Source organism: Nannobrachium achirus (assembly GCF_963921795.1).
Source record: "Nannobrachium achirus genome assembly, chromosome: 5".
Taxonomy (NCBI): Eukaryota; Metazoa; Chordata; class Actinopteri; order Myctophiformes; family Myctophidae; genus Nannobrachium; species Nannobrachium achirus.
The window spans coordinates 30,391,226-30,409,164 of NC_137814.1; the positions used below are offsets into that span (position 1 = coordinate 30,391,226).

The 17,939-nt window shown below is 42.2% G+C and overlaps 1 protein-coding gene across 3 annotated transcripts in view; it reads right to left on the bottom strand.

The window, feature by feature from the left end:
* LOC308284520 (sickle tail protein) overlaps nucleotides 1–16,542 on the bottom strand; it is a 62,671-nt gene extending 46,129 nt beyond the window's left edge. For 2 of the 3 annotated variants that reach the window (XM_080725173.1, XM_080725171.1), the window contains exons 1-4: nucleotides 16,349–16,542; nucleotides 3,792–4,011; nucleotides 2,035–2,233; nucleotides 1,086–1,179 (exon numbers count right to left, since the gene is read on the bottom strand). In XM_080725173.1, coding sequence (XP_080581299.1) covers nucleotides 1,086–1,179; nucleotides 2,035–2,233; nucleotides 3,792–3,903 — 405 coding nt within the window. In that variant the 5' untranslated portion in view covers nucleotides 3,904–4,011; nucleotides 16,349–16,542. Of the gene's footprint in view, nucleotides 1–1,085; nucleotides 1,180–2,034; nucleotides 2,234–3,791; nucleotides 4,012–10,441; nucleotides 10,482–16,348 lie in introns of those variants that run through there. The other variant, XM_080725172.1, reaches the window with a different exon arrangement.
* Between the last annotated feature and the right edge of the window lie 1,397 nt (nucleotides 16,543–17,939).

The window sequence follows — 17,939 nt, forward strand, 5'->3', positions numbered from 1 at the left end:
AAAGGTAAATAAATGTTGCATCAGAGCCAGAAGGAGGAAGCATTCTTTCAATTCCAGTTGATTTCCTCCAGCCTGACCTGTGTCTCAGTACTCAATGTGTGCCTTTACTCCGTTCTTAAGACGCAAAGTCATCTTGCAGGACCGCGTCTTTATAAGAGATGGTGGCAGCAGTGGGACAGATTTTTTTTGTGTGTGTGTTTCAGCATTCACGTTCATTTTAAGAATTTCAGCCATTTCTCACCTAGTAAAAGGTGCCTGTAGACTGTACAATACTGGCTACTCATGCCAGGTCTTCAACTACAGTAACATTAGAAGAAGAAGAAGAAGAAGAAGAAGAAGAAGAAGAAAAAAAAAAAACGAGAAAAAAAAAAAAAAAAAAACTGTAGACTAAGAAAGGGGGACTAATGATTATAATATTTTACAAACAATATTAGGAATACAAATTACAAAATCAGTCCAAAATGAGCACTTTCCAGGGCTCTGTCTCTGTTTGTCTGTAATACTTTATACACTTTTTGTTCAGTTACTTAAATGAACTGGCCCAGTGATATGAAACACTCATCGCTGAATGTGAAATAATTATATGAGTAGCAGTGTCACGTCTTTCAGTCAGTCACTTAATCAGTAGTCTCACGAGCCAGACTGTTGCCTCCCATGCTTCTGTCATACAGTCTGGAGCACGGAAGCTCTGGAAATGATCACGCGATGAACAGGATGAGCCTCCTCCTCACTTTACAGTCGCACCAATGTATCAAAGCATATACAGGCCTACTGTACTGTAGCTTGCTGCTTAGCAGAAATGGACATTTAAAAATAAAATGTAAAGATATTTTTAAATATATTTTCGTGAACGGAAATTACAAACAGGTGACAGTACAGCTTCCTGCCTCGGATTTGGGGAGGTGTAGTTCTAGACTCTGTACAGTACTGAAAAGCACTCTATGGAATAGTTGACCAATCACAGTCCAGACAGACGCGGGACAAACAGACAAAGACAGATTTAGGAGCGGTTAGCACCGCTCAAGAATGATAAAGGGAGAGGGAGAGAGAGAGAGAGAGAGACAGATACAGAGACAGAGACTCACCCTCGGATCATTGCTGCTAGGTCTGGTGCGCCGGTTGAAGACATGTGCTGCATCTTTGTGGTAAACCTTCAGACAGGAGCGGGAGGCGATGTTTCTACAAGACAAGATCAAACTAAATCAATGGAACAGACACAGTTTAACCACATGAAAAGAACTCAATCCAAGAACAAAAACCTCCGCAGCTAAGAGAGACTCCACTCCGCTCTGCATTGCGCCCTTAGCTGTTATAAAAAATATCACTGCAAACAACAGGGCTTATTGGTTTAACACATTCATCTGATAGCCTTGATTAGAAGGATGCAGTCAGGAAAGCCAAATCCCTTTGAAGCTGTTATCTGTTAACATGTGTAAGCCCATACAGCCTAGTAGTGGGATGTACATGCTCAGCACATAGTAGTGTGTAAATAGACCTTTTCACACAAAATAAATATGGGGTCCAAGTTTATTTCCTGTCGCGGTGTTTGTGAATATCAGCAACTCACAGGAACTAACAAAGCTGTTTCCTAGCAATTATATCATATTTTCTGTGTGCCGGTGTCAACACGTTAGGCGAAACAATAATCGTTTCAATCAAGGTTAGCCGTACTTCATTCTTCATCACAACATGTCGCGCTGCGATGTGTTGTGAGCTTGAAGTTGGAGGTCTGCTATTTTTGGTACTTGATACCACACTAAACTAAGGATAATCAAGTGAATACAGGAGATGTGGTGTACCGGACGGCATGGATTTCTACACAGAGAGGGCAATTCTTTCAACATAAGATGCTGCATTCAAGTTCCCCAAAGGGGGCATTTGCGTTTCTTTCACCATAGAGAAAGCTGCATACATGGTCTGGAGAGGGCACTTTTTAAAGACTTGTAAAAGGGCAGGGGGCTCAAGCCCCTCTTTGATGTCTATGTGTGCACGTGCCTGGTTCTGTGTATGGGAACAACTCCATTCAGTACCCACCTAACGTCTTCCAGTTCATAGTAGACGTTGTGGCCGGTGTCTCTGATGTAGATGGCCACGTTGGGAGACTCCAGCATCTTCATGCTGAGCTGCTGGGGGAAGGCGTTGACGAACAGCGCCCGCAGTGTGTCCAGGCCTGTCAGCTCACCGGGCATCACCGCCTGCTTAGTGTCCTCCCCATACTGCAGGTACAGCACGCCTAACGGAGAGACGGTACAGGTGGAGGGAGGGTAGAACAATTCAAACCAGTGAGCAGGGTGATCAAGAGCAAATCTAAGTGATGGTTTGGCTGAGAGAATAAACCATCAAATGAATCTAGATAGATAGTTACCTTTATTATCCCAAGGGGGAAAATCAGTCGCCCGGAGGCAGCACAGCAGTATAAGGATATATAAAAGTTACAGAGAAGTATGAAAAGAATAAAAATGCAAGGTACATCAAATAAAGGGAACGAAGAATATATACATTTAGTGTCAGTTAAACAGCCAATGCTCATAAGTGAAACACCCAACTTGAACAAAAAAGCAAATGGCTATACTTAAAGGACCATTTCACCTCTGGGACAACCAGATCTTATTTTATTGTTGTTTGGGACACGATCAACACAATCCTGAGTTATTTTTTGTGTTCAATCTGTGTTTTTAGATATTTTAGTATTTCAGGATGCTACAAAGCATCATATGATGCATTTTGCATCATATGATGCTTTGTAGCATGCTGAAATACTACAATCAATACAGTGCCAAACAAAAGTGTCCATAACAATCAATGCTAGTCAGTGCTACAAGTATCGCACCGCTATGTCAAACACAAGCAAAATACTCAATACTACTAACACAACCTAATAGTGCAGAGCCAAACAAAAAAAAGTGTCCATTGGTCAGTGCAAGAAAAACTAAAAAGAAACACAAGAAAGGGTGACACAGCAAGACGCACATGAGCACCCTCCCTGGAAAGGTCCTTAGAGGTCAGAGTCAGTACAACTATAGTTCCAGTTAAATAAGGCTACAGTTGTCCTAGGTTAGGAAGGTAGTCCTTGTCAAGCGACCGTTGTGTGTCTCATTGTATAGCTTGAGAGCAGCCGGCAAAATACTACACAGTACACACATGGTTAAAAGAATCCACAAGCTTCTGGGGCATTGCATGGAATACCAATCCGTTCGCCCCAAATCCTGCCATGCCACGGCTAGCCATTAACCTTGGACACACCATGTTTTCAGTGTGTCTGCGCTCACGCGTGTGTGCGTGAATGCGTGTGTGTACTGTGTACATGCTAGGGCATTCACCAAATATTCAAATAGTTGAATATTCGAATATCAAAGTCACTATTCGATGTTGTTCACTGAAGTCGAATATTCGCTTATTTGTATTTTTTAGTTTTCTCTTTAAAAAATATATAGTTTATAAAACTTGGCTAGATAGGAAGTCATAAGGATGTTTGTTAATGCTCTATACCAGGGGTTCTCAAACCTTTTTAGGTCGTGACCCCCAAAATAAACATATTTTAACTGGGGACATTACATTTAATGTGACTCAGTTCCGCAGATAAATATTGTGAAAATAGCAGATCTACATGCTCACATGATGCGAGGCGTTGTGAGCATGTAGATCTGCTATTTTCACAATGTTCGCCTCTTGCTTACTTAATATTTGACACTCTGGCCACTTTGGCCAGTCCTGTCGAATATTCGACTATTCGAATACTTTGAAATCACTATTAGTGAATGCCCTAGTACATGCGTGTGCAGTTTACCCACCCATTGGCCTGTCCCTGGTCTGACTGGCAGAGCGAGCCACAGGCAGGCTGGCGCGGGCTCTGGAGCCCCTGGTGAAAGGGCTCGTAGCGGGCAGCACCTCTCCCTCAGACATGGTTTCCAGGGACTCCAGCGAGGCCACAGAGAGGGGGTCCTGCCGCTCCGCTAGGCCCAGGACACCTGCACCGAGAGGGGGGCTGGCAGAGGGCCGGGGGCTCCTCACCTGGATGGGCACACACAGCACATAGGGATGTCACCATTATGATATTTTAAGGCCTAGAATTATTGAATGCTTTAACCAGTGAAAAATAGCAGATATACAAGCTCACAGCGCTGCGAGCTTGTAGATCTGCTATTTTTGAAAAAGTCGTGAAAATGTGTGCAAATCTTTGAATATAATATGTGTTTTCAAAGCGAACGTTTGTAACTCAAATTTTGCTTCTGCGTGGTCCCTGGAACTAAACTTGAGATGCGGGTCCGTGGCCAAATAAATATCATTTTGTAGTCGGAGACCTTAAAGCTATACTGTGTAAGATTCTCAACTAGTGGTCAGTAGCCATATAGCAAACCGCGGTCGCGTTCGCGTCTTTCGCCCGTTTTTCGTACCTTCACACCCCCGCGTCTGCCTCCACAACGCCGAGAGCTATCTTTAGAGGGGTCCCTGGTTCCTGTGCGTTCAGGCATTCCGGAGAAACGGACTACTTCACCCTGCCTGGTAGGCGAGATTAGCTTTTGAGTAAAGAGACACACGGGCGACTACAAATATGGCGACCCCACTTCAAGATGCGCTGCATTGGCCGGTAGTGTACCATGTGTGCATGATCGGCGATGTGATTGGGCAACGTATACACAACGTATACAGATGATGCAGATTACGTCATCATGGCGCGAAATTCTCCCCCCCTCACGGCTCATAGAAAACATATAAAGAGAAGGCTTCAGAAGCTGAAAATAACGGAGTGGGTGTTCTAAAACTTTAGCGATTTAACAGTTAGGACAATTTTAAGATTTGTTTTATAAAAAAAGTTACATAGTAAAACTTTAAGGATATCTCGCGCTAATCACTCTAAAAGCGCAACATTTTGCACAGATGTAGCTCAGGGCATGCTCTAATGATTTAGCTAGGGCGCCCAAGTCGGCGACCTTCGGGGTCGCCACAGCGGCCAAATCAAGTTGGGCTCCCATCGACTTTCAATACAGGAGGAAAATACACAGAAAAACACTTTTTTTCTGGGTATTTAAGTAGGATGTGAGGGGTCTAGCTAGGGGTTTGTCATGATGCTGAATCCACTGCAAGCATTTGTTTTGCACAAAAAACATTCCTTGGGCTAGAAATGGCCTCAGAGAACGATGCATATATGGGTGAGCATTCATGTTAGTCGGAGGCCTTAGGTTTTTTTTTCTCGTGCTAATCAGTCTAAAAGCGCCAAATTTTGCACAGATGTAGCCCAGGGCATGCTCTAATGATTTAGCTAGGGCGCCCGAGTCGGCGACCTTCGGGGTCCCATAAAACGATGGTTTAGAGATGAAAAGTGATGAGTCATCACTTTTCAGAGTTTTGTAGGTGTTTTCTGGAGCTGTGGCGACCCCGAAGGTCGCCGACTAGGGCGCCCTAGCTAAATCATTAGAGCATGCCCTGGGCTACATCTATGCAAAATTTGGCGCTTTTAGACTGATTAGCACGAGAAAAAAACCCCTAAGGCCTCCGACTAACATGAATGCTCACCCATATATGCATCATTTTCTGAGGCCATTTCTAGCCCAAGGAATGTTTTTTTGTGCAAAACAAATGCTTGCAATGGATTCAGCATCATGACAAACCCCTAGTTAGACCCCTCACATCCTACTTAAATACCCAGAAAAAAAGTGTTTTTCTGGGTATTTTCCTCCTGTATTGAAAGTCGATGGGAGCCCAACTTGATTTGGCCGCTGTGGCGACCCCGAATGTCGCAGACTCGGGCGCCCTAGCTAAATCATTAGAGCATACCCTGGGCTACATCTGTACAAAATTTGGCGCTTTTAGACTAATTAGCACGACATTACCATGTCATCTCCCTAACGTCTCCGACTATTGGGGGTCCTTCACATGAAAAGGTTTGAGAACTACTGACATAGTAGTCTCTCAAGAACAGACCATGTGAGCTCCATTTAAGTGAAAAGGACCTTTTCTTTGACGATGGCTGGCCAGATTGCTGACATAGAAACACAGGTTTTTCCAAAAAATCTTAGAAGGATTCAAAAGACACTTATAGAATCGGGTCAAAATTCAAATTTTCACGATTTTTAAGTAGCAGATCTACAAGCTTGCAGCGCGGCACTGCTATTTTTCAATAGTTAAAGCATAAAATAATGATACACAATAATGTGTACCCGTTCTAAATGGGTTAAGACGATTAATTGTCACTCAAATATTTTGCGATTAACAATTTAATTGTGTTTTTGTCATTGACAATTACATTTCTGTGCTTTTAGGCTTTGAAGTTGCACGTGGCAGATATGACACATAACCTAAATATACCAAGAAATTACTGACTTACTGAATTATTTGACAACTTTATACTTACTAAAAAACATTAATAGTGTAAATAGGCGATCTACAAGCTCACAACGCGCCGCCTCGTGAGCTTGTAGATTTGCCATTTCCACTATTTTTGAACATGTTTGAAAATATATGAACCTTTTTCAACATGGGAACAATTATGATGACATAAATGCGATTAGGCGATTGTAATAATTGTGACAGGCCTACACATACGGTAGATAGATAGATGTCATGTTTGAATGACGAGTCTTTAAAACATACTTTCCAGAAAATGTGAAAAAATAAACTGTGTTGTGTTCCAATGGATCCAATGTGGTTATTATTTAGTGATGCTCTTGTTAATACTTTTCATTTGTTCAATATTTATAAAACCCTCAGAAATTTTTAAAACAATACCTAAAACAAAACTCAAAAATAGCTCAAATAGCTGATCTACCGTACAAGCTCGCAACGCAATGTGATGTGAGCTTGTAGATCGGCTATTGTTGCTACTGTAAAAAGGTTGAAACACAAGGTTTCTGCCCGAAGATTCTTATCCTGTGAACTTGAATATGTCAATCTTTACTGTCATCTGAGTTTTTTAATTTTAAAGATGCCCCACACCAAGTTGCATATTAAAGGGCTTTGCACACAGGACCGTTGCGTTCCTTTCTGTTTGCTGCATGATTAAAACACATTGGATTTGGTGTGCAAGGCTGTGCGGAATCCACACTGCGGATCCAAAAAGGAGTCATAAAAGGAGTCAATGAGTTTTTACCGCATGCGACAAGACGCACAAATCGAACTGGGTTCGATCGAGAAAAAAACGCACAGTCGCAGCCACCTGCTGCATGGCAAATTCGGAGCCGGTGTGCATGAGGTCATAGAGAATCCTTGTTTTCTTTAAGAAAATGAAATCGTCCGTTTTTGCCGTGCGAAAAAAAAAACTTGTCTGTGTGCAAAGACCTTAACTCAGAGACTCAGAGAATTTCAGTGCATCATACGTATGCATACGTATGTGTTGTACTGTATATGTATTTGTGTGCGCACACGTACGCGTGTGCGTGCAAGATCGTGAATGAATGAATTCATTATTGTTATTTTGTCTTACGGGATTATAAGACACCAAAAACACCAAATAAACAATATCACATTCACTTGGAATGTTAATGTGTGCCAGCTGTTGTAAGGGAAACTGCTACTGTGTATGCATGTGTCTATAGCGCGTTAATGTCATGTGTTTGGTGAGATGAGACAAATGCAGAGCATCCATGCACCTTACAATCTCAGTGACAGTGTTTACCTTACATTGATAGTTGGTGACGGATTCATCATAAGAGACCCAAACTGACACAACATTTAATTACATTGTGTGGGCAACATACTGTGTCTATCTAATCCAGGCCAACCTCCTAGATGACTAAGTGTGCGTGCACATGCCCGCCCACACACACACACACACACACACACACACACACACACACACACACACACACACACACACACACACACACACACACACACACACACACACACACACACACACACACACACAGTTTACCCTCATGTAACACCATCATGTTTACTCAGCCTGCCATTACAGCTTTCAAAACCAATACACCCACAACCACACATGAAAGCACGCTTGCACACACACACACACACACGCGCAAGCACACACGCAAGTGTGCACCCTAGCAAGAACACATGTAACTTCCCAGTTCCTACAGTAGCTGAGGGACCAACAAGGACTCCTTACATAACAGCTGTCCACACGTCTTCACATCACTTAACAAGACGCTCACATCAGACAGGAAAGGAAGCCCTGACTAGAGTTCCTGTCAACAAAGTAACTGTAAAGCACTCAGTGCTTGTTCAAGACTTTGTGTGAGGAATCACTATAAAACCCTAACCCAGATTGTAGACTGCCCTTCAAAAATAGTGGGAATAGCCGATCTACAAGCTCAAAACGCGGCACATCATGACGCGTGCTGAGCTTATAGATCGGCTATATTTTCACAATTCATGTGAGAGAGAGAGGGGGAGAGAGAGAGAGAGAGAGAGAGAGAGAGAGAGAGAGAGAGAGAGAGAGAGAGAGAGAGAGAGAGAGAATAACGCAGAGATGTACTGGCTACCCAGAGCTAGATGACAGGGCATGGCAGGGCAGAGGAGGATGATTTTGATTTAATTTGGGGGCCACACATCATCAGGCCCCTGCCGCGTGCGTGCGTGCTTGTGTGTATGTGCGTGCGTGCGTGGGATGGGGGGCTACTCTCATCTCTGTACACCATTTATTTGACGTTCGCGACCTGACATTTATGTCCAAATGCAGTACCCGAACACAAAGAAAAAGTGAGGGCACAGACACATGCGATGCATACAGAAACACACTCAAACAAACACTGAGTCATTACTTGTTAATGACAGGGTAGGCCCTTCCCGAGCTGCAATCTGACACACTCAACTGAATCGGGCCCCAAGGCAAGTAACCCAAACATTCAAACTGTCTCTGCTATGCTCTTCCATGACCTACGTTCCCTCCTGTTCACCACTGAACACATGATGCAGCAGCCTCACTCACAAACGGCACACAAAGTAACTATACTATTGATTAGGGATGGGTCGGGACGATAATCGTTATTATTGTGATTAAAAGAAAACACAATAATCATATCGTGGAGGTATACATTTATCGTGAAATTATCCTCTGTCATGCACTGGGATCAATTCACCTTTTATTTGCCAAGCTGTATATCTGGTACCATTTAAAACCTCTATAATTGGAAATAACGTACGTGCTACAGGCTTTTTTTCACTCTCTACCAAATCTCTTTGCCAAAAAAATAGCCTATCTGTTGTGACGCGTTGTGAGCTTGTAGATCTGCTATGTTCATATATCGTCCTATCCCTAGTATCCGTACTATTGATTGCTAAAGATTATACAGGGAGAACATACCGTTTTTAGACTCTTGTTTTCTAAACATGGGGATTTCCTTTCAGTATAGCCACTGTCTAGCCACCCGCCCAATGTCAACATAGACTTGTCAGAACGTGCTGCATCTACCAAAACACTTTAGAATAGCATCAAGACTCATCAAGAGAGTATCAACTTGCAGTAACTGGAGAAGAAACTCAATATGTTACAAAAATAAATGAACACATTGCCTATCTAAAATCTAGCTACAGTATCACTCTAATGTAATGAAAAACAAAACAAACAAAAACAACAAAAAACAATTTGATCTGAGCCACTGCTTATTTGAAACGATTCCCTCTGGCTGGGAAGAGAGAACGTCATGTTTTCATTGTACAAGCCATAAATGAGGGCTCCATGCAAAACATGTGTGTACTCCTTCTCCTTGTATGAAAAACACTTGCTTTGCAGATGTACAACATTCTTATTTGTAAAACAATGTTAAGTATTTCCGACACATAAAAGGCATTTACTGGCTTTAAGGAGGCACATTAGCGTTTAGGGCAGGCACCTCAAAGCATGCTACTGTAATTACAGTGTCTTCACGACAGTTTACTATCAAGCCCATGAATGACTGACAGACTTACTGGGCTAAGATGAAAGGGGCCAATTATGGTTTTAAGCACTGCTGCATGTAACATACTGTATGTAGGTGGTTTCAACCACAAAAACACAAGGAATTCGCAAGTCATTACAGAATTGGGGTGACTAAGGGCCGCTGCATACTCCACTTGAATTTATTTCTGTTCGGGAGTCATAAAGTCTCTGCAGCACCGAACAGCCAAATTAATGACGGTACCACCCCCTCGAAACCTCTGACGTCTGATGTAGTTTAGACAGAGCTGAACCAAATAAATTCGGCTCTAAAAGTGGAGAAAGCATCGGCCCTTTCTCAGACCAACCTGAATCAATGTAATTATTTAAATCACTTCTGGAGAAACAACAACTTTATAGACACAAATAGTCAAATATACAGTACAAAAGGTGCAAACGTAAAACTGTGACACTGACTACTTAACATGGTCAGCATGCAAGTATTGCAGCACTGAAAATAGCATTCAACAGCTAAAACTATCTCGGAGAAGTTACTCTTTGTCAGTAACTTGCATTCAGACAACCTTGCCACTCTATTCACTTAAAGACAGCATAACCACATACCGGTACAGTAGCCACATGCCAATTATAATGAAAACCATGGGCTGCCACTGCCTGTCATAGGAAGTATACAGTAGTATGTGAGTTCACAAAATAGCATTCTTGCTTACATGCAGTGCCAAGGGTATATTTGAGGGGCCACTGACCTGAGTGCCAGTGTCCTTGTTGGTTCACATCATTTAATGCAACCCCTTGTTTACTGTACGATTCAGGAAAGTGGGCCACCAACTACTTTTCAAGGATGTGAGAATACACGCAATAAAAAATTGGGAAATATGCAAGGAAAAACATTTCAAATCATCAGAGTTTACAGACAACAAAAACAAAAATTTAAAATCACATCCTTAGCCCTTTTCCCCTCTGACAGGTGAACTCATACTAAGGCAGAAACACAATCCATTGCAGTCTACTCAGGCACAAGAGAAAGCATTGATCCACTACTCCCTGCAGATTGGATTACTTTGACTCCCTATTGATAAGAAGTCAAATGGACAATCTGTTTCCACTTATGTCTAGAGATGTTACCGATCAATTGGCAATGGATCGGATCGGGCCGATCAAAGCGTGATCGGCGATAATCGGTGGTTTAGATCAAAAGGTAAATTCACCGATCCGATCGGATCGGTGCATCCGATCAACCAGCCGTTCAGTATGCCCACTTGAGGCCATTTTGGGGTATTGATTTCCACAGTGCTGAAGGAATAATTAGTTACTGCTATGATAATAAATACATAGTAATGCTGGTAAATAACTATAAGGCAAATATATAAATGAATTCATGAGTGAATGAATGAATTAAAGTTAAAACATTAACATTTAGAAAATATAAATAATAACTTGATCGGATCGGTGATTGATCGGTATCGGGTGATCAAACTTTTGTGATCGGTGCTCGCTGATCGGTTCCAAAAAACCTGATCGGACCGTCCCTACTTATGTCATTTTCATAGCTATGTATGATCTGTCACTTCCCCAGCTTTACGACCCGTCAAACACGCACCACCTGTAGCATGACAACACCACAATTATACCTACCGGTATTATGTAATATGGTGTTGAGGTTATAGCGATTGACATGTCCTTTGGCAACCGAAGCAACAGCTTGTTCATGTTTGTAGTTATTCTTCATGGAAATCAGTGGGCTTTTCTTGGGGGGGGGGGGGGGGGGGGTATGGCAACACCTGCCTGACAGGGCAACACCCTGTCAGGCAGGCATTGCAGCCTAGGGTTGCAGCCTAGGGTGTTGGGGGGATGGGGAGTGACACGCAGCAAAACCTGCGACACCATTGCAGCCTATAGGGTTGCAGCCTATGGTGACCATGCCAAAATCAGTGGACTTTCTTGATCCTGACAGAGCCTGCTATCTTGTACCCCTGCTGACCACACACGTCATCTTCATCCCAGTCACAATGTCCACATTGTATCATTGCGTGACAAAATTGTTCGTTGTAAGCGCCTTAGGTCGTTCTCATGACACAGTCAAAACATGACTGTATACAGTACAAACCATTCACGCCGTCATAGGCTATGACAGTTTCTGAACTTTTGCACCATGTTGGTGCAGTGTGTCTGGTGCTACGGCTACTGTCAACATGAGAACATACAGTATATACAGCAGCTAATACAGTACCTGTGCAAAATACAGGGATGCTCACGGTTTGTGTTAACGGAAAGTGCTTCTTTACCAGAAGATTTAATGGGGCAGTTTCACAGATTGCACATGTTAAATGACAGAGAATCCATCACTATCTGCTAGCCTATGTGTGCAGACTGTCTGCAGGTATTATTAGCTCCCTTTGAAGAATTGCCAACACTGACTCTTCTGCCAAGTCAGGACTAACCATGGTAACCATGTTGTGTTTTCTTGAGGTAAAACATGTCCCTGCTCACTTCACCTGACGTAGGTCATACAATCAGTTTGTTGCACAAGGTGACAGGTAGGCTGAATTCAACTGACGTGTACCCTTTTCACAGTGCACATTGTGTCATCGTATGATCATAAGACAGCCACAATTGTGCAGCGTGCAAGCAACTTGAGAAGGGGAATGTCCATTGAATTTGCTTTTTAAAACAATCAACCAATGCCTGCTGAAAAGAAGTCAATCCCTAAATAAAAGAATATTATGTATCTGTTTTTCAACTAGAGGGTTGGGACCCATTTAGTGGGTCACTCAAAACATCCGAACAGGGTGACGTTTGGGACAGAAAACATGCCTGGAGAAAAGCAGCCACTGAAATAAAGCACTGTGATGGCATCTCATACTGTCACAGCGCTGTCACATAGCCTACTGAGACTGTAGTCGCCCTTCCAGTCATTTCTCACTGGATCCACTCCAGAAAGCAAGTGGTGGAAAAAGTACTCAATTATTTTATTTAAGTAGAAGTATACTTTGCAATGTAGAAATACTCTGTTAGGGCACAGTCACACCGGAAAAATATTCTATTCTACCTATGAGAGTGGATTCTGCCAATGCATTTCAATGGGAATGGCATGGATTTATGTTCTTGCGCAGCTTTCAGCGTGCCGTGCAGACCTGGCGTTTATGCTTGAAGCACTGTTTTTCTCCTCTGTCCAATCGGGTGAGTCGAAGGCGGACCATCCCAAGACTCAGGAAGTGACACATGGATGTCACTGGTTATTGGGAGAATCCGCTGGCTGCGTAAAACGGCTGAGCACAAAAAGAGTTTTTCAGCCGCCAGCCATACTTTGGTGTGACTGTGCCCTTACAAGTAAAGGTCAGAGATTCAAATATTAGAAAGGTATTGGTATAAAAATGCACTTAAAAAGTGTAAAAAGTAGAAAGTACTCATTATGCATGAATGTCAATGTCCCATTTCAGAAGTTTTAAAAAGTGTATAAAATGTACACAAATCTTTTGCAAATAGCAGATCTACAAGCTCACATTGCGTCACATCTGAGCTTGTAGATGTAGATCGGCTATTTAAAAATGCCTGAAATATGGTGGAGTAGAAGTAAAAGTATTGGAAATCGGAAATACTCCAGTAAAGTACAAGAATACCTAAAAATTGTACCACCAAAAAAAAATAGCTTCATTACATCACAGGGCAGAGTCTTGGCTCTGCTCCTGGCTTGGGTGAATGCCTTGACAATGTGCACTGCTCTAAGTTAAACTACCTGAGATCATGTAACCTCATGCACTTATCCAAAACAAGATTCAAGCCACGTTCAGTTAATTTGATCAATAAAAAAACAACTGGTATTCTTTTTTCCACACCCAGTTCCAACAACCTGGCCCAGAAAACCTTCAGTAAAAGCCACGCTGTGATAACGGCTGTGGTGCAGGCCCTATAGTGAATATCAGTTTGTTCCTTTGATCTCTAAAAGCGGTCAGATGCCAAGTTGAGGCCAAGCAGTGACCATTATACGCCCTGTCAGCTTTGGTAGAGCGCCAAGGCTTTGAAATGGACCTGGCACAGGTTGCGTGTGTACCGTATATCCATCTCCTCCAGCACACTACCCCACAAAACACACACACACACACACACGTGATTTTTATTCAATACAGACAAATGGACAACAGGTGGGTGAGGAGGTGAAAAGGAGAGAGGAGACAAGATGAAAAGCAGCAGGGTATAGTGGCAAAAAGGAGAATGAAAGAACTTATACCATAGTGGTGTGCGGTAGGAGGTGAGGCAACTGAGTGGGCGAGTACAATACATAGAGCCTTGTTTTGCAGGTGGGGTGTGGTTTTCATTATCATATTTGTTCAATACCATACTTTTCCCTTGTGTGACAGACAGTGATTTACTCTTTATACTATTTAGCTGGTCGGTACTCGGTACACTAGTGTTTCTTGGTTTTAGCTTATTTACAATGCTTAAAGTCATAGTACGTATAACTTTGCAATGTATTTACAAAACAAAACAAAAAATATATATTTATAGTATAATCATTTCCCTCTACCAGCAATGGAGTAGTACCTGCAGAACACACTGCCAGTGGTGACAAAAGTCCTCACATGTTTTACTTAAAGATGGGGGGACACGCAACAAAGTTTAACGTCATGCTACAGTACTGTAGGTCACATGGTCTTTCTCCAAACAGTCTGAAAAGGGGGCGGGGCCGTATCAGTTAGTAGTGAATATATACTTCGTCCGTCGTAGGGTGCCACGCACAACCTAACGCTAACGTTATTAGCTTGTAGCAAGGCTATTTTTGAGAGCTATTGTGATAGCCTAAATGGTAGCAGGAAAGGTCAACCTAATACAAAGTCGACCTCATTCGCAAAACCGTGCGTTTCCCAACGGGTCTGTGGCCTTAAGCTAGATGCAGAATAGACCAAAATCAAATCTTTGCTTCTGGGGGTCCCTGGAACAAAATATTTTGCGATGGAGGTCCGTGGCCAAATACATATCATTCTGGGGGTCCTTGACATGACAAAGTTTGAGAAACAATGAGAGCAACATAATTTTTTTTTTTTTTCTTTTCAGGATTTAGAAGACATTTGTAGAATGTGCTTATCAGTGGTTAAGGACCCCCAAAATGTGTTTTTGGCTGCGGGCCCCCATCTCAAAATATTTTGTTCCACGGATGGACCCCTATCGCAAAATATTTTGTCCCAGGGAGGAACCCCCAGAAGCAAAGATTAGATTTCGGTCTATTCTGCATCTAGCTTAAGGCCACAGACTCGTTGGGAAACAAGTTTGGGTCGAGTTTGTTTTAGGTCGACCTTTCCTGTATTCGCCTAAATATATAAGCTGAAGTGGTAAATGTATGTTTTGAATAATCTAATCTACAACGTAACTAGTAACTAAAGTTGTCAAATAATTGTAGTGGAGTAAAAGTACACTATTTGCCTCTGAGATGTAGTAGAGTAGAGTAAAGTACAAATACCCCAAAATTGTAGGCCTACTTGAGTAAATGTACTTTAGTTACTTACATCACTGCACACTGCCCTCTCCCTGTATTTTGGCTTGTTTTTGCAGACTGGGATGTTTTTTTTGGGAGCCAAAAGAAACAAACAGTAAAACACCAAAATAGCTATAGGGCAGTGTGTTTCTGCAGGTAAACACCGCCACCACACTAGGCCTACTCCAGATGACTGATGACTGCTGCTATATGGCTAACGGCTAAGTTATGTAAACATAGGGCAAAGTTGCATACTATGCCTTTAATGTAGCATTCTCACATTCAATTTAATGCATAATATGCGCATGCATGCATGCATGCACGCACGCACGCACGCACTCTCACACGTCCAAAGAATTGTGCATTTTGTCCATGTCTGGCCCAAAGCCAGCCTCCCTTCTCTGAGGTTTTCATAGGAGGTTATTATGGCATAGGTTTAATTACAACCCCCGCTGCTAAACTAAACTAGCCTCATTATGATGCGGTGAAATGCGCGGAGGATACCAGACAGTCGGCAGCATCGAGTATCCCATAGCCTGAAGACAGAGACAGTCATTGCTGATTGGCTAATTGCTTCTTGTCACCAAGTTTTGTCTGCTATGACAACCAACTAGCCAATCATATCGCGACCACCCTTGTTGGCTATGGGACCTATACTCTTCCCATGAATAATAACGCTGATATGCCCCCCGGCATCCTCATGATATCAGCGGCGGAGGGGGAAATTACACACTCTAGAGATAATTAGTGGAGCGTAGGAAATGTTCTCTGTTTACTTTGGCCCTGCCTGTGCAAACACAATCACACATTCATGCACTTTGTAATTTAACCAATTCCCTGTCTATCTATCTAGTCTCAAACTCATAGTCGCAAACCTTTATTTATATGAACTTTTTTTTTTTTTTTAAGGTTTGCTTTCAAGCGGAGTTATTCCATAGAGAAACATTCAATTTTGCTCTTTAACGACGACATAATTATTATTTAACGACAAAACAAGTGCAAAAAAATAAGTCTAAACAACTATTTTTTATCAAGCCTACCTGCAGAGAGAAGTGTGCAAGTCCCCTGTTTACTCAGTCTTCACAAAGTTTCATAAAATGTATATTCCGTGGTAGTCTTGTGGTGTGCTGGATGCAATAAAGGCGCTCTTATCTAATACGTGTGGAAGTTCCAAGTGTGATTTCAAGTTTATTTTGACAGCAGCGCGCGCCTCGTTAACGCCTCTATCTCTCTCTCTCTCTCTCTCTCTCTCTCTCTCTCTCTCTCTCTCTCTCTTTCTCTCCCTCACACCCCTCCCCTCCCCCTGTAGTTTGCATGGATCAGGTGCAATATTCATAAATAAACTGCACCTCCCTCTGCGTGTGGGTGTGTGTGTCTCTCCCTCTCTCTCTCTCTCTCTCCCTCTCTCCTCCTCTCTCTCTCTCTCTCTCTCTCTCTCTCTCTCTCTCTTCCCCCATCCCTCCCCCAGGTTCACTATTACAACAAACCCACCTCAGCAAATAGGCCTGGTCTTTCCTGTCTGACTTGCTGAGCAGTCCCAGTCCATAATGTTATGGCATTGCAAAAGTCACTTATTAACAGCAGGATATAGATCAAGATCAACATGTGTAGCTACAAAATGTTCAGATCAAATGAATTTGTATAATGCTGTGATTCAAACTGACAGTTTTATATATATATATATATATATATATATATATATATATTATATATATATATATATATATTATATATAGGCTATTATATAGGCCTATACAGTATATATTATGAAGTAATGCTATGATAAATTGCATTCTCATTGGGATACATGTGATGCAAGAAACATGCGCACACCTGTGTGTCTTCACATGTGCAGACACGCAGGGGTCATTTACATACACCTGTGGTCTTGTGTGCAAGAGATTTGCCTTTAAAGTTGAATGGAGTCTAGTAGTTTACTGAGATGTGTACTCCAGGGATTCTGGGCTAACAGGGTCCCTCATGTTTGAGGGACTCTATACAGTATGTACCTATACAGTACATACCAGTGGTTCTCAAACTTATTCATGTCAAGGAACCCGAAATTGACACTTAGCCCACGGACCCCCATTTGAAAAGATATGCCAGGTACCCCCATATAAGGACCCCAGATTGACATGCATTATAGGCTACCGACCCCCATTTAATGGCATTTATTAAATTGTAAAATCAATTTTAATTTAACTCTGAGAGAGTACAAATGGATTAATGGAACCAAATGGACCCTGACGGGGTCTCTTTTACAAACCGTGTTTACACACTAAAATGCTCAGAGTTTTTACTGCTTAGGGTAGGCCATACAGTACATGGGCAACTGGCTGACCACCTTCACTTGAATTCAGCATGCAAACAAACATGACCCTGCTTTACAGTAATTACTTCAGTCTATATAGTATAATGACTACTCATTTTTTATGTTTTATGTCTAATGTATTTGCATTTATGTTCATGAAGTTGTATAACTAATACATATGAAGTAAAATGTTACTTTTAAGGATTCCAATTCAAAAATATCATTATACTGTGTGTGTGTGTGTGTGTGTGTGTGTGTGTGTGTGTGTGTGTGTGTGTGTGTGTGTGTGTGTGTGTGTGTGTGTGTGTGTATATATATAT